Source organism: Corvus moneduloides, chromosome 8 (assembly GCF_009650955.1).
Source record: "Corvus moneduloides isolate bCorMon1 chromosome 8, bCorMon1.pri, whole genome shotgun sequence".
NCBI lineage: Eukaryota > Metazoa > Chordata > Aves > Passeriformes > Corvidae > Corvus > Corvus moneduloides.
The window spans coordinates 28,565,411-28,589,879 of NC_045483.1; the positions used below are offsets into that span (position 1 = coordinate 28,565,411).

General features: G+C 38.6%; 1 protein-coding gene across 7 annotated transcripts in view; it reads left to right on the forward strand.

The window, feature by feature from the left end:
• Positions 1-24,469, forward strand: part of GRID1 (glutamate ionotropic receptor delta type subunit 1) — a 500,801-nt gene that overhangs the window by 398,426 nt on the left and 77,906 nt on the right. For all 7 annotated transcript variants that reach the window (XM_032115777.1, XM_032115779.1, XM_032115780.1 and 4 more), the window contains exons 7-8: positions 5,501-5,662; positions 6,899-7,018. In XM_032115777.1, coding sequence (XP_031971668.1) covers positions 5,501-5,662; positions 6,899-7,018 — 282 coding nt within the window. The remainder of the gene's footprint in view (positions 1-5,500; positions 5,663-6,898; positions 7,019-24,469) is intronic.

Sequence of the window (24,469 nt, forward strand, 5' to 3'; positions counted from 1 at the left end):
TGCCTCCACCCAGCTGGGGCTGCTGCAGGGGGAGGCTGCAGTGCAGGCGTCAGTCTCCAGGAATGCCAGGTACTACTCCTGGTGCAGGGACCTGCCTGTGAAAGCTGTGCCTAGGCACAGAACCTACAGACACATCTGGCTGAGCTGCAGGAGATGATGGAAAGGGGGAGGAACATCAGGGAGGCTGGGAATGGGTTGGAGAGCACAGGCTCCAAGCGCAGTCTGCAGTGGAACCACAGCCAAACAGACCCAAACTTTCCCGCTGGCACACCCAGAAGGGAGGGAGGGGGGCCGGTGATGAGGAGAGTGAAAGCTTGCAACAGCAAGAGACTTTCCCCAGAGTCTGAGGTGCCCTTGCAGAGCCACTTCACCATTCTGCAGGCTGAAAAGACCTTTCACATCAGGGGAGGGGCTGGAGCTGAGTAAGGTGGCCCCATCTGCTCCATGTGTAACAACTGGCTCAGCTAAGGAAAGGCAACAGGTGAGAGTAGCAGGTGACTTTCTTCTAAGAGACATGGAGGCATCTGTTTGTTGATTTGACATTGTACCAGTGATGTGACCGAGAGACTACCAGGCCTCATACAGTCCACGGACCATTATGTGTTGCTGTTGATCCATGTGGGCACCAGTGATACAGCCAGGAGTGGTCTGAGGAGGATCTAGAAGGAAGAGAAAATCAGTCAAAAATGCCAGGAGGCCTGCGTGGATGAAAAGTAGTTCCTGGACAAACTCAAACACTAAAAGGAAGTTTACAGAGGCTGGAACCTGGGTCAGGAAGCTGGTGAGAAATACAGAGATTGTCTGAGCAGCCAGGGATCAGGTTTGGAAAACTAAAGCCCTGATAGAATTAAGTCTGGCCATGAATGTCAAGGGAAAACCCAAAATCTTTTATATGTACAGTTGGTGATAAAAAGGAAATGAGGGAAAATATGAGCCCTCTCTGAATGGAAATAGGAGATTTGGTTACTCAGGATAAGGAGAAGGCTGAGGTATTCAATGGTTTATTTGCCTCAGTCTTTACTGGCAAGTCCTCCAGTCACAAGCTGTGAATGCCCCATCCCTGGTAGTGTCCAAGGCCAGGATGGATGGGGCTTTGAGCAACCTGGTCTAGCAAATGGCATCCCTGCCCACAGCAGGGGGGTTGGAATTAGATGATCTTAAAAGTCCCTTCCAACCCAAGACATTCTGCCATTCTTTGAAACATATTTAAGAAAATGAAATGGGTCAAATTTTCTTCAGTCTCTCCACTCTAACAATGTCCTTGTTAGCACACCATTATACCATAAATAAACCACTGATCTTTGCTGCTCCTGATAAGATGCACTCTCGTTAGAGACAAGTGTGTAACTGCACCTGGCAGTACTTGAACTTTGAAAGTTGCCACACAGTTTTAGGGCATGCTGGGGTGTGCATAGCAGTCACCATGATCTCCCTTCTCAGGCAGCAGGCATTTCTGGCAGGCTGCGCTTGGTCTGAACTCCTCTTCCATCTGCTTCATCCTTGGAGCTGACTGCTGTGGCCACTCACTGAGCGGTTTTGGCAGCAGCAGGGTACAGATGCCCAGCTTGGGAACGAGTTTTTGAAGTAGTGGCATCTCAGCGTCAGCTTGCCTTCCAGCTGATCTCTTCAGCAGTCTCTGGCAGGACTCCTGGCTCTGCTGGCTGCTCAGGAGTTGGGGTCAGTCTTTGTGGCTTGCTGGCCTTCTTAGAAGAGCACTTGTCTATGATTAGTCCCTGTGAAGGAGCTAAAACCTTTCTTCATATATAACTTTAAAAGTAAAATCATTCTGGAAAATCTCATGAAATTCACATAGAAACTTCTATGAAATGACATTTAATACTGTGACAGATTTCCATTCTTGAAAATTTCTGCTGTGCTCTACTAGTGTATGGTGGATTTATGTCTCCAGTGCAAAAAAGAGCTTCATAAAGTCTGGAATAATTTCCAGAAGATAAACCAGAACATGCCTAAAATTATTCACTTACAGGGTATATTCTTCAACATATTGGTGAAGCAGTCACCATCATTCTTTTAGCAGATAGATCAAAAACCATTTCAGTACCTCCAGCTCTTACACTGTCAGCAGTGGAGTGAAAGAAGAACTAAAAATTAATGTCACTTCCTCCAAACATGACTGTAACGAAATACTTTGTTATAGTCTAGGAATTTTTATTCTATTAAGGGGAATCTCTTCAGGTAGATACATGTCCTTCTATTCTCTGTTCCCCTGTGAATATCCAAATGAGGGAAATAAAAAATGCTCCAGAGCTTTGAAAACACAAAGTAGCCAAGTATGTTGCCTTGTTTTTCTTCTCTCTTGCTTTGGTACCAATTCTGAAAGCTACCTGAAGACGAATATTTTAAATTCACTGTTTTCTCATGCCTCTGATAGTACTGGTGGAATCAGAGTACAGCTGAACCCTTGGGCATCTCAAAAATTCCCTTTCAGTGGTCATGTCCATACTCCCAGGGAATTTGACAGTTCATTGAAAATTAAAATATGTGTGCAGGTGCAGTAACGAGTGCATACAGGCCATGTCTGCTAATTCAGTTTTCTTTTCACAGCATCGCTATTCTGGAGGTTACAGCAAATTCATGTTGCAAATATGATCCAGGACATATGGAGAGATTTTGCTGTACTTAAATGTAATAAAAGAAATTATTATAGCCCTGAATGTACTGTGAGATCAGACTAGAATATTTGTGTCTTAATTTTTGTTCTTAGTATTACAGATCCAACCTTAGTTGTGGAAATTTTGATGCTGTTTTTTTTCCTAGATTGCATATTTTCTGTTCTAAAATAGAAGTGTTGATTGTGTGAATAAGATGCAACTTACTCTTCCATAGGATATTGACTCTTCAGTGAGTAATGAGTAAAATGTAGTTATGCATGCATGTCATTTTTACTGGAGTAAATAGAGTATGATTATATGAAGGAAGGAATTTTGCTGATTAAAACCCACCATTTACTCATGTTTGAGATGAGGCTTTCGGCAGAAGAGAACCAGAGTGGCAAAATACCAATGGATGAGTGTGTACAACAGAATGCAGAATATTCTTTCCATGGCAAAAAGTAACTTGCTGCATTCTCTGCAACATTTTCTTCTGCTGTGGGATGAATCTCCAGATGTAGAATAAGGACAAATGTAGTGAGAGACTCCTCTTGTGCAGACCCTGTCTTGCTGTCTCTATCATTCTTTCAAAAGAAATTAATGGAACAATAGTGATGCAAAGTCCATTATAAATCTAACTGAACAATGAGGATTAGGTTGGCAAACACAGGATTGTTTTGCTCTGCAGAGGGAGGTAATTTGAGTCGGGTGCAAGGTCAGGCAGGCGAAGATCCTCAGTGCAATTCTCCCAAGCTCTTGGTCAGTCATATGTGCACAACTGTGGCGTCTTCTCCAAGCACATGAAAAGCAGAAAACAGTGTATCCAAGTGCATCTTGTATTTTGCCGTAGAGCTCTCTGCTAGCAAACCAAGCACTGTTTTTGGGAATGAGGCTGCAGTTCTCCAGAACTGCAAAAGAGCAGTGCCAAACAGAGAAAACACAAAGCATTTCTGGTCTGTGGGAGTTCCAAGGCAACAGCCACTGAATTGTTAGTTAAAAGTGAGTGTGTAAAAACAAATTCATTTGGGAACAAAGAGGACCACGAAGGCTTAGAAGAAATGGAATTTTTCCTTATGTATGTAGAACCTATTTCTAAGAAAGTGGATTTTGTGCTGTGTGGTTTGGGGTGGATCTTTGGATCTTGTGGGATCTGAGGTTTGGTTTGATTTTTTTTCTATGAAGAGTTGTTTAACCCAGAAGAAAAGTGCCCTTGTGAATAATAAGGATCCGCTTGGTTGCTTTATTTGAAAGCTGTTTGGAAATATCTGCAGAATAGGGAAACAAATGCAATTGAGCAGAAGAAACTTGGTTGCTGGGACTCTTATTAACTCTTCGACTACTTTTCTTAAAACGAGAGGAAGTATGCCGTATAGCTACTTTGGAAACCATTGTAAAAGGACAATGTTTAACCGGATAAAATAGCAAATACAGGCAATGTGGAGTGCTTGTTCAGCAAGGCTGGAACGAAAAGAAGGAGAAAAAGATGGCAATGCCAGATGGGAGAGATTCTCCCTGATAGTATCTTCTAGGTTTTGCACTGTTTTCATGTTAAGATCTGTTTTTATGTTTAGTCACTTTAAAAAGTGTGTATTTTGCAACATCTTTTTTTCTTTGTATTTTGATTCTTTCAAAATTAATTTTTGCTTATATATCTTTTGTTCAGATTTACTTATACTAGAAGATTTTTCAAAGTGCCTATATTCTCAATTTATGTCAAACTCTAGATCATGGAACATGAAACATTTTGTTTCTGAAGATTAGCATCTTACAGACATCAGAAGTTTACTTCCAGCCAATGATTCAACAGTAATATATGTTTAAGCTTTCAAAGAGTGATGCTTTTATTGGGACACCTAGAGTCACATTTGTAGGAAGCATGCAGCTGCATTAACTTCCACCTGTATTCCTTTCCTGGTCTCTAGGCGTTACTTTCTAAGGTGTATTAGAAAAATCAGGAGATAAAGACAAATTATTATTACTAATAATAATAATAGAAAAATATGTATCTGGACAATGATGTAAAGTGAAGATTTGAGTTCAGTAAAGACTAAATCAAACCCCCTGTGCATAGGTTTGATGAAGAGTGCACGTGAACTGTGGAAACAGGCGAAGAGTATCTATTTTTTTAAATCACTTGTCTCAGCCAACTTCCACTGCTAAAGTTTTACCGTTTGAGGTGGATACCACTGCCTGTCAAAGTTCTGATCATGTATTGCTGGACATGTCTTGGTTTGAAAAATTAATACATAGCTCAACATTACTAGTGTGGTGTTCTGTTCTTACTGGAGTCTTTGTCATCAATTGTTTATTTCTGTATCTCTCATGTTAATTGAAGAATAAGGAGGCTAAAATCAATAGCTCCAGAGAAAGCAGCATGTAACCAGTGTCCTGTATATTTGGTGGAGAGATGTTAAGACCAAAATAATACTGTCATTTCTGCTCCCTCTGTTCTTAAACAGTTGCGTATTAGATTTTGCTGTGCCAGAAATTACCAACTGCTCAAATGAATAAAATCCCCCAAGAACCTAAGTCCATTCTATCTTCCCCTCCTTGCTGAAAGGACTGACAAAGTAGCAACCGTTGTCTTTCACTGACAGATAGCTGTACTCCCTCTGTAGCTTGAGTTTATACGTGGAGTGTGATCTCTCTTTACAGCACTGCATTGCAGTAATGCTCAGGCAGTGCCAGTGTGCCAGAATCCCTTGGCCAGAGGGACCTAGGAGCACAGGCATTTGTCTCAAATGCCTTGACTGTTGAACGTGTCAAACATACCCAGCTTTTAGTTCTTACCTATGCCTTCTTTTGTTCTGTTTGTTTGCTGGTTTTTGTAGTTTCTTTGGAAGGTGCTCACATAAAAAAATGAGGCTTATTCTTGTTATTGTTTGCAGGTTTCCAACCTGTACCTGTATGACAGTGTGCTCATGCTGGCCAATGCTTTCCACAGAAAACTGGAGGACAGGAAATGGCACAGCATGGCAAGTCTGAACTGCATGAGGAAATCCACCAAACCTTGGAATGGGGGAAGATCCATGCTAGAGACTATTAAGAAGGTGAGAAAAGACAACCCACCAATGTGTGAGCAATTGAAAGAGCTGCTTCATGTCTACTTGAGCATTTGAAGAGGGTTTTCACTTCTATTCAACTTTTCTTTGATTTATTACAAGCAGGTGATCTACAACAACCAGGGACAATCTACAGCTATTACACGAGCAAATGATTTATGATAAACAAGTTACACACAGTGCAGTGTGAGTCCAGTGGTGTGTGTTCCACTTCTGTTGTTCTCAAAGCTGCCTTCTGTGGAGGAAGTAGGATTAGGAGTAGTCATGGGAATTGATTCATGAATTTTTGCAAGAAAACAATTTAAGGAGCTCAGGGTGGGGGGCAGCCAATGATGGGGTTTAAGACTTAGGTTCCATTTTCTACACTGAGATAGCTTTGTAAGTTAGCTGATCATTGGTAAGGATCCATTTGTGTGCTGTAGCCCAGAGCAGAGCAGAAAGGATCTGATTTGGCTAAGCTGTCACTAACAGTTACACTCTCTTGCACCATGCTGAAATACTCAAATATGGACAGAACTGTGGCTTTGCAGACACATGGAACTTCTTGTATAAAAGTTACTTGATCAAAAGTAACAGTAGAAAAATCCCTGATTTTTTACCATACTAACTTTTGCAATTGTTCAGAAGAAACCCCCTGTTCCCAAATATGCATTGATGAAATCATTTTCCTCTAGTAAAATGATGCAATTTGATCATTCTGACAAGTCCTAATGATGCCATCCTTTGTTGCTAAATTAATTCAAACTTCAGTGTCACGTCAAGCTTCTTTGCTACAAGCCATAATCAAACTCTGTGATACTTTCACAGAGATGCAATTTTATCTCTACTTCCTGCCTCTCTTGGGAGCACAGCAGGCAGACCCTTTCTTTTGCCTGTGCACTAAAGCCCAGAACTGAGCCTGCTGCCCTCAGTTACACTGGGAGGGCTGTTGTCTCACCATCCCCTAAGGCCCTTCTCTTTTTCTTTAGGGTCTGTTTCTGTGGACAATAATGACCTGATGGCCATAAACACTGGGTGTGTTAGTGCTGAAGTAATTTTCTGAAAAAACTTTAAAAGCTAGTCTTTTGTGTGGTGCTGGGTTTGAGCTACTGAAGAACATGTAATTGCCACATTTAAGTTCACCGTAAACATGATTAAAGCATATTTGGCACACATTTTATGCGGAGGAGTGTTTATGAATGCAAACTTATTCTGTTCTAAAATGCCTGAAACTTATTTCCTTAGGGCCATATAACTGGGCTAACTGGTGTGATGGAGTTCAGAGAAGATGGAGCCAACCCCTATGTCCAGTTTGAAATACTGGGCACCAGCTACAGCGAAACATTCGGCAAAGACGTGCGGAGGGTAAAGATATGCTGCTTCCTCCTCTCTTTTGTTTTCCTCTAAATAATATACATCCTGCCTCACAGGAGAAAATGTTATTCTTTAAGAATGAATTAGTGCTATGCTGCAGAAGACATTTACTTTATGAGAAATATTTTCTAATTTATTACACACTTAAATCTTGAAAACTAGTTTTATACTGGTAGGCAGGAATCCTGCAAGTTATTTCCCATGTGCAGTAACGATGCAATGCCATAAGCATCCTGTGAATATAATAGTGAAGAGTGCACAATTTAGCTTATGTATTTTATTGTTAATTAAGATAGGATTACTGTAGTGTAAATATGGAAGATACAACACAATTGGCACTTGTCTTACTAAGGAAGCTAGCTGAGAATATAAATCACATAAACACACTAGGATGTTTTAAGCATAGCTGCTGCGAGAATTTGAGATAAATAGAAAGCTCTTGAGAAGATAATTTCCAAAACGAACTCTGCTATATCAGGACAGATATTGACCTATCAGTGGTAGCTGATAAAACAAGGACAGCCAAGGATTAGAAGGCAGTTAAAGTGGTTCCATGGGCTTATTAACAAAAATTGTCTTGTTCTGAGAAGGCTACCTTGAACATGCTCATGCAGAGGGGATGCTCCAAAAATACATGAAACTCTCAGTTGAACAGTGAGGTTCTCATAGGAACTCATGCTATAAATAGTTCCTAAACTGCTCAGCTGGTTGAAATACAGACATTACTGTGGTATGATCAATGGGTCCTACATTAAGCAGAGCTGAGTGAAGAGGATTTCACAAATAATTAAAACATATGTAATTTCTTACTTTCATTTGGCCATTGGTTTCTGTGATTTGTTTTGATTTGCCTGAATTACAGAAGTGTAAATGGAAAAACAAGCAAAGAACGTGTGTTTATATAATCATCTTTATCAGCTAAACATGAGATTCTTTCAGAGTCTAATTTGGCACAAGGATTCTGGACACGGAGCCAAAGCTGTGCAATATCTATTAGAAATTCAACAGAAGGGAGACAAGTATTTGAAATACATAAAGTTCCAGGAGATATAATTGAAAATTTTCTGTTGCCAGAAATATGTCTCTGAACACTTTAGTTTGGCTAGGCAACCTCTTATACTGTGGTGACCAGAAAAGGCTATTTCTTGGTCCACTTTCATTTCTAGATGATTGAAAATGAGGAAATCTTGAGTTTCAAACATTATGTGAATTATAAAAGACTATCTTATTGTCTTAATTTTGGAAAAAGTGTTGCCTATTTAATAAAACAAGGTTGGTTTAGGAAGTGTAGGAATCAATCCTGGTTCTCAGACAGAAGTATGCTCCTCACTTTATGCACAAGTATGCAAGCCAGAAGTATCTGGTGCCGTGTGAGATGCTGTGGACTATCCCACTGTTTCCAGCTGCCCCTCCAGAAAAGCCTGAGTGTCCTGTCAGTGCTGTGTTATCCCTAGAACATGGATGCCATGGGCCGTTTAAGTTTGTGTAGGAACCCAGAGTGCCGAGAATATTTCTCTGCCTGTTTTTAAGGGTTCTTACCCCCCTGAACAGCACTGTTTTAGCTTCAAACCTTGGAAAAAATTACCAACAGTCAGACAAGAACTAGAAAATACAGTGGTGTGAATTAGGTGATAGACTACTATGTAAGATTGTCACAGGGTGAAAAATTTAGAGGTTTTAGACTTCTCTTTATAGCAAATGAATAAGAGTAAAAAATACCAAAATGGAGGATTGTTGTTGTTCTCTAGACCTTCTTCTCCTTCTTCTACTACTCCATATTCTGCAGTAAAAGTGGTTTGGATTGATTGGATAGAAAATTCCTCAGTTCCTAGTCGTGTTACTGAATAATTGGTAGGAAAATGAAAATAATGTATGTTTTTAGTAACTATTGGTTAAAATATCTTTAAAAGGCTGTATAAATCTTGATAATTGCTCTCGCTCCTACTTTTCCTCCTTCTATGCTGTACCTGGGTCACGCTAGTGGCTCAGTTCCTCTGATAGGACTTAATAAACAACTATCTAGAAGCATTGAAACTACAGAAGACGTCTCGCTTTATCTCTCAAACTCCTTGCAAGGACTTATTCTCTCCCATCAGAAGAGACTCGATTTATGGCACGCTAAAGTGTCAAGTTTGGTCCCATTTTGTTACAGAATTCCCAAGTGACTTTGCTTAAGTCACATAAGTGTTTGATGCTTTGATATTTACTTTTCAGTAACATTGGCATGAACACCACAGAGCACAGGTTTGAGCCTTACAGACAAATTGGGGTGTGTGAGTGTACATTATTAGGTGTTTTCTAATGTGCATTTCAAATATGGTACCACAGATACAAATGCTTTCACTTTGGTATGTGCAGCACACTGACCAAATTGACACATAATCCAAAAGTGTGAGGTGGAGATAGCTAAAATATCGCTCAAAAGTAAACACGAGGCAAAGAAATAAGTAAAATTACTAAATGGGAAAATTACTAAAATGGCTGACCTGATATACTACTGATTACTTTTGATCCTTAATGTGCTACTTTGAGGTGGTGCTGCTAGGTGGTTAATACAGAAGGCTTAACTCTTTGGGTGTTAAATGCAGAACACTATAGAGTTCCGAAAAATTGAAAGGGAGTATAATTCTAAATGGCTAAAAAGCTAATGGTTGCAGAATACTGCTCTGAGCTAAAATGAGGTTCTGGAAGTTATCCTTTCAGTCTAATATATAGAGAGAATAAAAAGTCAGCAGTATGCTACGGAAGTTTGGAGAAGAACTTGGAAGAGAAGATCCCTCTTAGAGCAAAATTACCATGGAACTACTGGAATTCAATTATTTAGGCAGCCTTACTTTTTATTATTGCAGCAAAAATATGTTACAGCTTAGAAGTACTTTTAAAGGCTCAGAAAGTCATGCTTGTCTTATTTATATTACTTGAGTGAGAGACCAGCTCTGATTTATTGTCAGCTGTTTCCATTTCAGCTTTTGCTCAGGTTTAGCTGTGGAGGCATGTATTTTGGGTAGAAAACAGAGGGCTCTTTCTACATGGTTTTATTTAATTCTGTATGGAGAACATCTGTAGTTATTCATCCCTGTCCAGACCCTACAAAAAATCTTTGCACTTAGGATCAGTGACAGGGTAGGGCAAAAGACTGTAAAGTTGAGTGTTGAACCTTAGACGGAATCCAGTCAAAAGCTTTTAACTGGACTTTTAACACTCAGCATCACCTACAAACTTTCTTGGGGATCATTTCTACCAGAAAGATTCCTGGGAGGATGTCCAAGTCAGTAACAAATCTGCAGGGATTTTCAGAGCTGTTTTGCAGGGGCATCTTGACTCTCCAGTTGTCCTGAGATCTGGTCTTTCCACAGACCATTTTTCCTTCCTCTAGCTGTGATTTAGGTATGAGTGCACATAAATGTATGTATCTGATTTCTTAGTGTGGGGTCTTTATTCCACAAGTCACTTAGTCTATCTTCTTCTTTCTTACAGAAGTCTAACACCATGTGTTTTTGGTAAAGGCTCACAAAGGCTTCTGTGTATTTTTTGTGTTACCATTTGTTTTTCCTTTAGGTGTACTTTATTGAAAAGGAAACTTCAGAAAATGCTCTAATTTCTTTGGTTTAAACATAAAAGAACAGGATATGTCCCTTAAGGTATATCACCTTGTTTTACAAAAGGCTTGGGTAATTGCCTTCTATTCACTGTGTACATGTGGAAGTTTGGAAAGCATCGTGTATTCATGCTTAAAATAGAGATTTGTGTGGTGGCTTATCAGGGCATTTGAAAGTTGAAGATTGCTAGAGAAACTGAAAAGGCTTAAATGTCTAGTGCTTGATGATTACCACTATGATTTATGTTCCCAGTGTCTGTAAACACCTTCAGAAATAGCAACCAGAGTATCTGTATATTTTAAGAGAATAAGAAAAATAAGTGGATATAAAGTGATAAGGGAACAGAATAAATCAAAAAGGAAAGACCGAGAATAAAGCTGATGTCCTACTTTCACAGTCCAATGATCAAAAGGGGAAAGGAAAGCAGGGCTACATTAATTCATTCCTTAGCCACCATCTGTATTATTAGTTCTTATTAATGAAAGCCTTGATGGAACTTTCAGAACATCTGGGATGGTTCATACTTCTTATGTTCCTGCACTTGGATGGATTCTGCACAGTGTAAGAGTTGGACTACCCAGCTGGGAAAGCAAAACTAAGGGAGTTGGAACTCCAGGGTGGCATTCCTAGCAAGTCACCACCTCACCACGAGCTCTTGAGGTGTAAACATATTTGTTCTTGTTTGACCATGTGTGCAGAGAACACCGTAACAGCTAACATCCCTTGCAGGGATGTGATTAGGCTAAGTTAGATAATGCCTGTAAGGAGCTTTATTATAATCTTCATCTTCATCCTTGGCAGGAAGATCTTCTGTAAGTGTGAAACGATGTGGGTATTTAGCTTATTTTATGATAGGGAACATATTTTTTCTAAAGCAATCTGCATTTCTTTCCCAAGCTGGCTGTAATGAAGGCAGAACTAATGGTTTGCACACATTTTGTATTTCATAAGAAGCATTCTGTTCAAAATGATAATGTTTATGATTGGTTATTCATTTCTGTCAGTTGGTATGTTTAAATTTTTTTTAAATTAGATTTTCTTGAAATATCATCAGCTTTGTAAACAGTTATAGTTGTTTCCTACAACACTTCTGAGGCAGACTGCAGAAGTCACTTTAAGTAGTTTTTGTGATATGTTTCACAGTTGTTGGAACCACATTTTTGAATTTTGATACCGTGATTTATTTGGGATTGTTACTTTTAGACAGAATCTCATTATTACCATGATGACAAATCCTATGCTTCTTATTCATTGCAAAAAGGAATGGTATTTTTAAAGATCTGCAGTATCAAGTGCTTTCACCTCCAAGAATATTGACAAATCCCATCATATGCTGCTAAAAGTTTTATATACACCAAAAGAATTGTCTTATGTGGTTCCTACTGTAATTGAATCAATTTTACTTACATGGAAAAATACATAACTTAATTGCCTGAGTTTAGCTGTAAAACAGATTCCTGCCTCCTGTTTGAGCGCTTCATAAACAGGCACTTGGGTGTAGTGTTTTAGTTTAACCTGTTTGGCCAAGGTATCTTTCAGCAGAAATGTAAGAGTGAAGTCGTGGCTACTTTTGACCACGAAAACCCCCCATTACTTTGAAAGGGGAAGGGCTAATAGTCCTCTCCCTCTGGGTAGAATGCAATTTCCACATATTTAAATTTGGTTAAACTTTCTGCTTCAGTTGATTGAGTGTCACGGTGGAACAATTTGGAAAAAGACCATTGAGATTCATCCTATAACCATGTTGTGTCAAACTGAAAAAAGAACTGAAGTATTTTGCTCAAAATAATAAACCCCCTTAAATTTTTAGTTCTGATTTTCTGTACATGATGTGTATGAGGAATAAAATTAAATGCATTCCTTGCATATTCCATAAGTTGAATTATTCATGGTGAGAAATACAGTTTAACATATAGGAAATGGCTATGATCAATTTTTAAATTATAGAAGAAAACTAAAGAAGGAACATAATAACCTTGAGCATTTTGTTTTGTTTTTTTTTTCCTGAAATGAAGTGGGGTCGCTGTTTGCCCAAGTTCTGCAAACTGGGCTTTTTTTTCTAATTGAAATATACTTCATGTTCTGTATGCTTTCATTGTAAAATTCTAGCTGAATTATTACACTCACTGAAAAGTAGGTAGGCAATTTAAAAAATGTGTTTTCTGTTGCAGATATGTGATACTTAGTTCTTTTAAAATTGTTCTTAATTCCATTTTATGGTGTTTTTGGAAAGCATTGCCCATGGGACTATGCTTGTGTATAAACTGTTACTTGTATTTGCAAATTATGCCAGTGTCAACACAGAGTCAAAGGGATGTCCTGCAAATTTGAGTTGAAACTTCTCCAAGAGTAAGATCATGCTGGTCTTCCCCTTTGGAAGACTGTCTATATGACATTTTCCCAGTGTGAAGCTTGTGGGTAGATTTTAAAAAGCAGCCATATCTGAGCTAAGAGTGGGGCCAGGACAATTAGGACACTGCAGAAGTTTCCACAGGCCACATGCACCACTACCTGTATGCTTAGAAATTCTGTTTAATTTATAAGTCACATACCATATCATACCTGCCAGGTTATAATGAATCTTGGGTATAACATTCTCCTTTTTTCACATATAGGCAATCGTGCATAAAATTGTGATAGTAGGAATGCTAAAATCAGCCTTGTAAAAACAGTTGCATCTTTAATTTTGGAGTTTTCGCCAAAGCTCCTGCAATTTATTGATGAATCCTAGGAGGGTATCAGAGTGGGATAACAAGAAAAGCCCCTTTCTGTAGCTCAGCTCATGAAGGATCTGTGCTAAAGTGTGGACACTATGAAAAAAAGGTATTTTCATACAGCAACAGGTCAAGATTTACTGAGCTTAACAAAGAAAAGAAAAGTATTTGAAAAAAACTACACAAATTCTTTTTACCTTTTTTGAAAATCCAAAAATGGAGATTATTTGCAATTTTCTTTTTCACAGTATCAATCTTGAACAAAGGCAGTAAGCTCACTACTCCAGAAAAGAGAAACAGTCTGTCTTTTTTAATTTCCTGCCATGAGAAATACCTTTGATCCATGATTGTTGTTTAAAATTCACACCTATTCCAGAACTTTCTGTTGAATGCCAGAGTAACATTTTTTTGTATAATGTCTGTTTAGCAAAATTGCTTTGAAAGAAAACAACAATAATAATAATAATAATAGTAATGCCAAAATACTGTTATCTTAACTGTTAGATGGAATAGATGTCATCTTAGCTATTATAAAGACATAAACTAAGGAGATCTAACATCTCTTCATTTGTGGCCTGATTTCAGTGTCAGGGACAGTTGCAAGGACTGGATGTTAAGGGACACCATTCAGGGTGTCTTCTCTGCAGTATTTGAAAAATGTATTTAATTCTTCTAATGGTCGCTGCCTTGTATCATTTGATAAACTGCAAATACATGTAGGCCAAACATAATTTATGAAGTAATTTATTTCAGCAGTAATATTAAAATCCAGGGTAACTCTGGTGCCTGCCTGTGTATATTGCTCTGATATATTCAATATGTCAAAAAGTGGATCTTTAAATATAGGTAGTTAATTTATTTGGTCATGCTTCCATTGTAGTTAAGAAAAATGAAAGAACCTTATGGTTTCTCTTTAGTCTTATTAAAATAAACAACATAAATAGAAGTTATCTAGATTTCCCCTTCTATTTGTATTTTTATTTCTGCCATTTCATGCCAGACTATATTACTGTATGTGAGTAAATACTTCCACATGCACGTTTTAAAAGACAAGTTTAATGACAAGATTTCTTAGTGGTTAGCCCAAATGCGGGACATGAGGAACTTCTGTGGCAAAAAGTGCCACAAACTGTCTGGCTTGGTTTGGCTTGGTTCCTTAATTTCATTATGCTTAAAAAAAAAGAATAATCCTAATTCCTCAGTTTACATTTTTGGAAAGATACGTTCAAAAGGGCATCAGTGTTGTGATGAGGGTTCTTTGTCTTTATTAGCTAATTCACTGCAATTACAGTACTTGGCAGAGGTTGCCTGCTGCTGTTCCAGTTTCTCACTGAACTGCCTTGAAGGTGAGGACTTTCTGTTTTCAAACTACACAGGAAACACTGAGTTTTACCTTAAAATAGGTACAATCTATAATGAATGTGAGCCTGTGTCAAGGAAAGAATTCCAAAATATGCCTGGTCCAATACCACAATATCTCTTGCAGTGGGAGTGGATGAGTTTATGTATTTGGGTAAAATACACAGATGATATGTAATAAAACTTGTTTTGCATTTTGAGACATCATTTTACTGGAATGAAGACAGGCTTACATAACTCAAATGGAATATTCTTTCTGAGCATGCCATAGTACATCTGTGTTTTTAGTATGTTAATGAGTGTGATGCACAAACATCTGCTTAACTCACAACAGTATCTTTCCTATGAAAAGGTAAATTGCAAACTCCCACAGACTTTACTGATGAGGTCTGAAGAACTTGTGAGTATTTGGCTTTATTGGAAAGCAAATGTAATGAGGAGTACAGGGAAAACAAATAATCCAGGGATTCTCTGTGAAGGAGTTAGGAAAATATCCTGCTGTTCATTATTGACCAAAGCAGGTAGCCAGATATAGGTTTTCTTTTAGGCAAAGAAAGAGCATAAAAATAGTTAAATCTGACACCAGTTATTTGCTTTTCATTTACTTACCAAGATCAGTTTCCCTGAATAGAAGCAGAATGAGAAGAAAGAGAGCTTGCTTTCCTATGGCAGTAAATTCCTCTCAACTGAAATACCACCAAAAGGTCCCAAAAGGTTGTGCTTTACTTAGGACAACACTTGCACTTGTTCTTGCTGTGTCTGAAATTCTTGAGCTGTCTTCTGATCCTGCCTTTCTCCCACCACCACAGAACTATAGGGGAAAAAAATGGGGAGTCAAATTTTTTCTCCTAGATGCCCTGTGTTCTGGGATACTGTGTCAGTGGTGAAGGTGGCAGTGACACTTTTGTGTTCTGTGGCTGCCTGAGGGACTGGCGAGTCCGCCAGCCTGTTGAGGGAATATCTGGTTTCAGCAGGTTGACCAATATCTCCCTGCATTGCTCATTCTAAAATCTTAAATTTTTCAAATTTTATGCATTGGTATATTTTCTCTGCTCTGAGAGAAGTGGATATGTTTTAAAGGAGTTGAAATAGCACAATCTAGGGATGGTATCTGGCTGATACCAGTTCTTGGGCATTTGTCTGAGTTGTTTTTAAGTAAGGATCGTCATCTAAATATACATGATGTTGGCTAAATGCAAAAACAGGTGTACTTTTAGGTGTACTTTTACAAAGTAGCCTAAAGCTCTCCAAATACTGTGGTTGGCCAGGGAGGTGACTGAAGGTACCGATGCTTTTGGTTCCTGGAGCCTTACCAGAAAGTAGTCCTAGACAAGTACAACAATAACGAATTGCTTACATGGAAGAAAAAATGATAAAATTTAGTAACTAGGAGCGTGGGTGATATTTAATTGTATAAGAACATTTCAGTTTGAGTAGTTCTAGCACCATCTATAATTTTCTTAAAGCTTTATGTGCAATTTATTCTGCCATAAGATTAATAATACAGTAAGGCACAAGTTTGCTTTGCAAGATTGCTGTCTGAGCTGTATTGAATCTAAACTGAGCTCATGTTCTCTTTCAAGATGCTATTCAATACCAAGCTACAAGGCCACTGTAGCTATTTACACTTCAGTAGCACCTGGAGGCTGTGGTTTTGTTACACCAAGAGATATCGAGGTAATTAAATGTACAATTATTGTGTAATATATATAAACCATGTGGTTGTGTGTACAGAAATCTGCTACTGCAGTTTTGCCATTCTGACAGGAAAATGCTGTCATAATCTAAGTTTGGAGAACATTCAATATTGGTGCTTCTCCAGGGTGTTTGCCAAGATAGGGATGAATATTTCTCTGGATCAGGTGTAAGGTACGACTTTCAGGGTAGGTGTAACAAACAGTGCTGCTCACAGCTCAAACTTGTGGAGAAAGCAGCTCCCTTATGGAATAGAATCTGAAGCTGTGTCTGCTTTTTTCCTTCTTTTCTCCTAAATTTTAAAATAATGGGGAGTGAAGTATTCCATAGTAGGTTTTCCAAACTTTCTCAGTAATACTGCGAGGTAATTGCACTAGAGAAACAAATCTTATTACTTGATGGCTTTGGGGTTTTCTTTCTAGGGTAAGAGAGGGCAAAAGAGAGCACAAAACATTTACTTTATGAGCATGAGGGAAGTGCGCTGAGATTTTGTTGTTATTTTTCATTAGCTCTGATTGGTTTCTGAGTGTTCAGTGGAGGACTGCTCCTCAATAGACTCACTGAAAGACCATTCAGCATTCAGGGCTTTCTTCTTTTTTTGAACTCAAATAGGAGCACAGTAACCAGTGAAGCAAAAAACACAGATTTGCTGGCTGAGCTGGCTTAAAATGAAAACATGAATCTGAATCTAGGGTACAGCCCACAGATTCTGCTGCTCTAGTGTGGCTCTTATTACAGCGCATTTCAGTTCCTTTCTTAATTAAAACAAAATGTCTAGTCTTGTTGGGATCTCAAGAAGAGTTTCTTATGTCAGAGGCTTGCTCTCTGAGTTTGCTTCTCTTCCTCTCATGCATCCCCCAGTTTCAGACCTAGTTGATAGCTCTCACTTGTGTGTTGTGTCCTGCACCCCATAAACTTCTCTCTGTTGAGGAGAGAAGCCACAATGCCCCACATTTTGGCAAGAAATCTGGGGTGACTCTGTGTGCAGTCTGGCTCTGAAAGACTGCTACCTACTTCTGCTGCCCAACCACAACTTTTCAATAGAAAACATATTGTCATACTTGAACTGAGAGATTAAATAGATTCCATCCATTCCACAAATCCGTATGTCTCCTGTTTCTATTTTGAATGACAGATGAATTGTTCAAAGATCTGTAGCTAACTAGGGTTTGATTTATTAAAAAAGTAAAGAAAAAGTGTAGAATGCCTAGTGTTAAATCTCAGAAGAAGAAGGGGAGAAGTTTTCATATATGTTTTCGTTTTTTATGTAATGTACTTCTGTATATTTTTCCTATGGGTGGTATGACAAGATTTTATTACCAATCCTACTGTGTCAGACAGGACTTAACACCATCATAACACTTGCTCCATGATGACTCTTGTTGAATCTTTTTAATTATCCACATACCATGCTCCTGTTCTATTTCTTCCATTCCCAAGCTGCAGTGCAAAACAGTCATTTATTGTAGCCAGTAGAGAAGGCCAAATGGGAAATATGGATTGGATGGCCTTTTGTTAATACATTCTTTTTTTTTTTTGGTGAGAGTCAGATTTCATAAGGAAAGGAGCTCAGATTAGACTAGAGAGGCATTTTTCAGAACTAATCAAATTTTTAAGGCAGTAAATAGTTTGGGCTTTAGAATAATTATTGCAATTACATTAGTTTTTTAGTATAATTTATTATGATTTTTCAAGTTCACGGGAGAGAGTTACTGCAGAGCTAGTGAGCTGTTTTAGCAAGCACACTGCAGGCAAAACACAGAACAGCTTGGATTGGAAGGGACCGCTCCTCTTTGTCCTGTCACTCCATGAGGGTAAAACGTCCCTCTTCAGCTTTCTTGTAGCTGCCTTTAGGTATCAGAAGGTGCTATAAGGTCTCCCTGGATTCTTCTCTACGCTGGATAACCTCAGCTCTCTCCACTTGTCTTCCTAGAAGAGGTGCTCCAGCCCTCCAATCATCTTCTTGGCCTACTCTGGGCTTGCAACAGCAGGTCCACATCTTTGTTTTATGTTGGGGACCCCAGAGCTGGATCCTAATATTATCAGGAAACAAATTTTCTTGCTTAAAATCCATCAGTTGCCAAGAACAGGTACGGTACAGCCTGTTTCTTCATAATATACAGCACTTCAGAGAGGATCTTCACCTGCCCACTGCTCCTGCTGCCTGCCAGATTATCATTCTCTTTCTCACAGATTTTGAGCAAAATATTCTTTAAGAACCTGCTCTCATTTTGCTTGTGTCTCTGTACAGGAGGATTTATGGTAGGTCTTTTGAGTATTGATACTGGATTTTGAAGATAAGCTGCCCTTTTTTTGGCAAAGAAATAGAGCTAGCAGGATCTCCTAGAAGGATGAGAAGAATTGGAGCAGCAAGGATCTCTTCAGCTTCCTTCTCTCCTGTGTCTCCCAGCTCAGCCTGCCCACATTAATAATCTTCATTGCTCCACAGCAGTTAGGCTACAGCAGAGATTAAATATCCTTTCCTGTAGCTGAATTAACTTTCTAGATGTAGGTGGTATAAAACAGGTACATCAGTGTACCTACTTCCTCTCTGGCTTTAATTATTTCAGAAATGCTATCTATTCTGAATTCAAAATAGCTGTGGGTATTTCCCTACTTAGAAGTATAGGATCAAACTACTAGCAAGGCTCTGTAGAGCCTGACCTTCTAGTTGAAGTGAGCTGTTTTAATTCTGGTTTTGAAACACCACTCTAGGATGTCTCCCTTTCCTAGCTCTGGCTTTCTTCAGTAGGTATTGCATGGTCCAGTCCAGACAGACAGTGGGTGGGTTAATACTGCTCCAGATGAATGAGAAAAGGAAGAGATTTTTTCTCCTCCTTTTCTATTAGAAGTAAACTCACCTTAAACCCAAAGCCATTTGTGTGTTTGTGTACAGCCATGATTCTGCCCCCTGTCGTAGCTTCAAATCCTTCCCTGTTCCCCATGCTTCCCATCACCAAAAACAGGCATTACCAATGTCTCCCAAGACAGAAATTGGGATGGCTGTTAGTTTGATCTATCTTAGTTCCAGAATTTCTTTGCTTTTCTGTAGGCATCTCAAAATCACAGAATCACAAAATGAGCTGAGTTGGAACGGACCTACAAGGATCATGCAGTCCAACTCCTGGCCCTGCACAGGAGCAGCCCCAAGATCACACCATGGGCCTGAGAACATTGTCCAAACACTTCTTGGTGCTATGACCACTGCCCCAGGTTCAGTGCCCAGCCACCTTCTGGGTGAAGAACCTTTTCCTGATATCCAACCTAAGCCTTCCCCAACACAAATTCAGGCCATTCCCTTGGCTCCTGTCACTGTCTCCACAGAGGTCAGTGTCTGCCCCCAGAGCCAGGCAGCAGCACAATGCTCTGTGGGGAGAGCACCAGGAGCACAGGCAGCTAATTTGAGCAATCCCAGAAACCTGGGGATGCAGTGATTCTTGAGGAAGGGACCTCCAGCTGGCCTGCAACTTAAGCAAGCTGACAAAGTCTGTTGATTTAAATACTGGTTTGATTGACAGCATCTCTGCTGAAATCCACTTCAGGACTAGTTCTGTTGCCTTCCTGATGTATTTGTACTGAAGGATGTCTGGTCTTGGCTGTCTCAGACTTTTTTTATGTCACAATGTGCTCAATTGTAAATCCAAATGGTCTCCCTATTTTTGTTGCTGTTAGCCATTTGCATAAACATGCTGAATCTTTAAATTCTGGGCAAGACTGTAAAGCATGCAAACTCCTATACATGTATTCTGCATCTATAGATTTCACTGTCTCTTAAATTTTCTCTGTGGCATATTAAAATCTGATTTTCCTGTCAGTCACTTAAAAAATGACAAATCAACAAAAAGCAATTCTTCTGGGAGCATTTTGAAGGCTTTATATGGACACGTTTTTAAGATGAAAAAAGCACAGCAGTTAAAAGTCATTATTTTACTTTGGTGTGCTGACTAATGCTGTCAAAAATACAATGTTGAGAAACAAGACATGCCCAGTGGAAATGCAGGGATATGAGAAAACCAGAAAGAATTTATGGATACAAGTCATCAATAAACCTGAGAGACAATATCAGCGCTTCCTTTAGCTGATTACAGGCTAGAAACACTGCTATGCTTTACAGACTGTACATTCTATTATAGAACTGAATATTGCTGTGAGGAAGAGGCTTTTTTGTATTATCTCTGTATAATATTTTGCAGACAGTCCTGCAGTGTCCCACCCAGTTCTCTGAGCTGGCACAGCTGCCTGGCTGGAGCACAGACAGGGCTCAGCACTCACCTTTGCCCTCAGCAGAGGATCCGAGCTCCCGTCAGGGTAACACACCTGGGGCACTCCTGGTGTGCTTACTGCACAGGGAGAGCAGCCTCACCTCTGCTCAGGGGGTGGGCAGACACACTGGGAAACACTGGAAACGTGGGCACACCTGGGATGCTTCAGTTTCCTCCAGGATAGGAAATTGCTACATTCCTGTATCATCTATCAAACAATGAGGATTTGATGGATATTTTTGGACAATGTCAAAAAAAAAGGGCAACAGGTTGTCCAATAATAGTTTAGAAAGAAAAATAGGGCAAATTTGGATTTGAAGAAAATGCAGGCTATCTTAGCACGTGTGCAAATATTTCTTATTTAAATCAGATGGCATCTTTTAAAAATAATAGAAGTTTTTCATAGACTTAAGGGATAGTTCATCTTCTAGGTCAACTTTTTTCTTCATTTTCAGGAAGCTAAGAAATGTTTTGGCCATCATTTTTATCTTTGCGATTTTCAGTTTCAGGAACTAATTCCATATAGGGATTTTTTGTGTGTGTATATATATACATACATTAGCTTCTTTCATGTAAAGATAAGGCTTTTATGTAAAAAACAAATTAAATTTTACCCCAGTTTCACCAATAGCAAGCAATAATTCCTTCCACTGTAACTGGCAGGCAGCGAGTACAACCAGTGCAAGTGGGGGTTCTGTTTTCAGAAAGGCAGCACATATAAGGTCATCCAGATAAACACACAGAGCATAGAGCAGTCCTTAGCTTGTTTTTCCCTGCCTGTCGCTTCTCTTTGCAGCCATTCCAAACACCTTTGATTGGCTGTGCATCATTACCATGCATATATATGCCTCAGCTGAGAGTTTATTAAAACCAGGTATTTTCTATTCATGAATGTGTCTCTGATTCTAGTTTATAAAATCTCCTTTATTAAAACTTACTCTCACTTGGCATTTCTTTTAATTATCTGAGAGAAAATGGGCAAACATTTTTTTTCTTTTAATTTTTCTTTTGCAGAGACTAAAACATTGAATTCTAGCTAGCTGGACTTTAATGTCTTTCTTCCTACTGCAGCCTTTTGTCTTCATAGAAATATGGTCTCCCTAAAGTTACTTTCATATGAAGACCATTGTACATCTGCAGATCTTTATTTTTCCTTAGTAGAAAACGAGGCTGCCTTGGAAATGGGTGTTGAATGGATTTTTAAATTCCCTCTGCCTCCAAATGTGTCATTACTTCACTCTATCATTTAATCTCTTTTTATAAATATTTTCTCTTACTGTTTTGTAGTAATCTGCTTAAAAGAACCAAAACCTGTTTATTTGCAATGACAGAGGATGTGCTCTACCTGAACATCTCCCAGCTAGATAATTTCTAATTCTCTTAATAGATGTGTTTGGTAGATAATGACTTACATTGAATCATAGACTACCTTGAGTTGTAAGGGACCCACTTATATAATTTAAATTATTAATTAAATATAGGGGACCAGCATACAAATGTATAGAAACTACCTTATTTACCAAAATTCTTCCAACTGCATCAGTATTGTAGGTTGGTTTTTTATGCATGTTTTAGGGTATATATCTGGAGAATATGGCGAGGGGGGCGGGGGAGAAAGGACATCTGAGAAGAGCAGCTGCCTGGCTCCTTGTGAAAATAGTGTGTCTTTAAGGTGACCAAAGTCCAGTGAATGAAGTGCAAATTGATTTGGATCTTATCACAGTCTGGCTCTGTCCCTTTCCCAACCTAGGTCATGTTTCCTTTATGTGTATAAAACTCGACATAAACTCTTGTTTAACTTCTTTGCTTGTGTTACAGTGCAAATTAGCCCATTTGTGCCTAGCTAGCTTCTCCTTGAAGTTTATTCTCAATTGTGTTGTTTCTCTGAGTTTGAAGCAGATTCTTAGCTCTATCAGTTAATTTGTGATGCAAATTGACTTCTATTGAGATAAATATAAGCTGCTAGTTCCCATCCTCCTGAAAACTCCCTTGACTTTCCCCTTCTCCAACTGTTGTGTACTTTGAAATGATTTACCTGTCATGTTTCAAACTGTTGACATTGTGAAGTAGTTGTTACTATTCACTGCAAAAATTACTGAATATTTGAACATGTGCAAAAAGATGAAGGGCCCTTTAGGATGAAAATCTCTATACTACAGTGATTATGCCGACTGATGAAACTCTCAACTGCATGTGGTTCTTTTTTCTTCAAAACAAGAAATAAATTAAAACATTAAAACTTTCTGATGTGTTTCGAACATCTGATGTTGTTTTTTGAAATAAAATGGTAGACATCTACCTCAATAAGGTTTTAAACAACCTTTCAACTTCAGTACTCTGTTAGATTATGCCCTCAGGAATCTATTCTTATTATAATTATGACCCGGAGGAAATATTCTTGAACAGTAAGATTTTTTCCATGCTAATAGCACAGTAGATGTAATACTGAATTGATGATTGTTTAAAAGCTTTCTGCCAGTATGAGGTAGAATGATCCAGGATCTTTGAAACAAGATGCTAACTTTGGGTTGAATCAAGAACTGTAATAAAGGAGAAATAAATTCTTAGGAAACATGTAGAAAATTAGTAGGTTGAAGATGAAAAGAGTGAAATTATTAATAAGAGTGTTTCTTTCATTACACAACAATAGCTGCCATTTGTGCTGTTGGGAGATCTGTGGTTAAAATCAAAGGATCTGTGTTCTCTCAGCGCTGTTCTCTTGTCACCTTCTACTTTAATGGCAGTGAAAAGATGCCATGGGGTCAGTTTCATAAGCAGAAAATGCAGTGTTTTGTTAATGCTCAGGGTAGTTTGATCAATGTTATCAACACCACAGCCATAATAATTATTCTGTATTCTAGAATTCATATTGGACAAAGACTGCAGAGCAGTGGCACTTTCAAATCTGTGTATGTCTTTTTCTCTATTTTTAAAGAAGAGCAAAGTGCATGAATTTCCTCATCAGTTTTTCTACATGAGGAAAATAAATGGTAGAATAACCTATTTACAGACATGACATTTCCATGAGTTCACTTATCAGGTCAAAGTTAGATGTCTCAGAGACATGCTATTATTTTAATAGAGACTACATGCCTAAGTGTTTATCTTCAGTCCTTGTAGTACAGGAATCCAAAATGGAGTCATCATAGTGACCTCTTCTGGTCTTAAAATCAAGTGTAATATCTCCAAAATGTGGTAATGGAACTGTCTTTCACAGCTGGTCTCTGTCATGGGGGGGAAAAAACCCAATGTTTTGGGTTTCAGCTGCCTCTGATTTACCTTGTTTGGGCTTCCTATTTTTCAGCTCAGAATCAGGTCCAAACCTAGCAGTACGGGGAAATATCCAAATATATTTATTTATCTGATATTTTTTGCCTTAATAAATAGAAAACTTTGTTTCAAAAATAGTTATTCTTTGTCCTAGTGTGAAAACACTTGCAGCTTGGTTTTAGTAGAAATGTTGTTTACATTTTTGTTTTTAATTCAGAATTTTGGGATCTGTTCAGTTCACTTTTTCCTGTTTCATTGTGACAGAACAATCTGAAACACAAGAGTGACAGTGCCTAACACCCGTACATAAATAGTGGAAACAAAATACGAGCTTGCTGACTTCTCCCCTCAGACTTGATCTATGTGTCTTAATTTCATGTTGCAGAATGTATATTTAATATCAAAATGCAGGAAGTGAAAAGCTGGTGCAGAACCTTGGTGGTGTTTTATATGCTCTTGGAAAAGTCTGATTGTTTTATGTATTTTGAGCTATGGTTATTTTTCTGTGTGTTGTATCTGCCCTGAATATCTTGCTTTGCAATA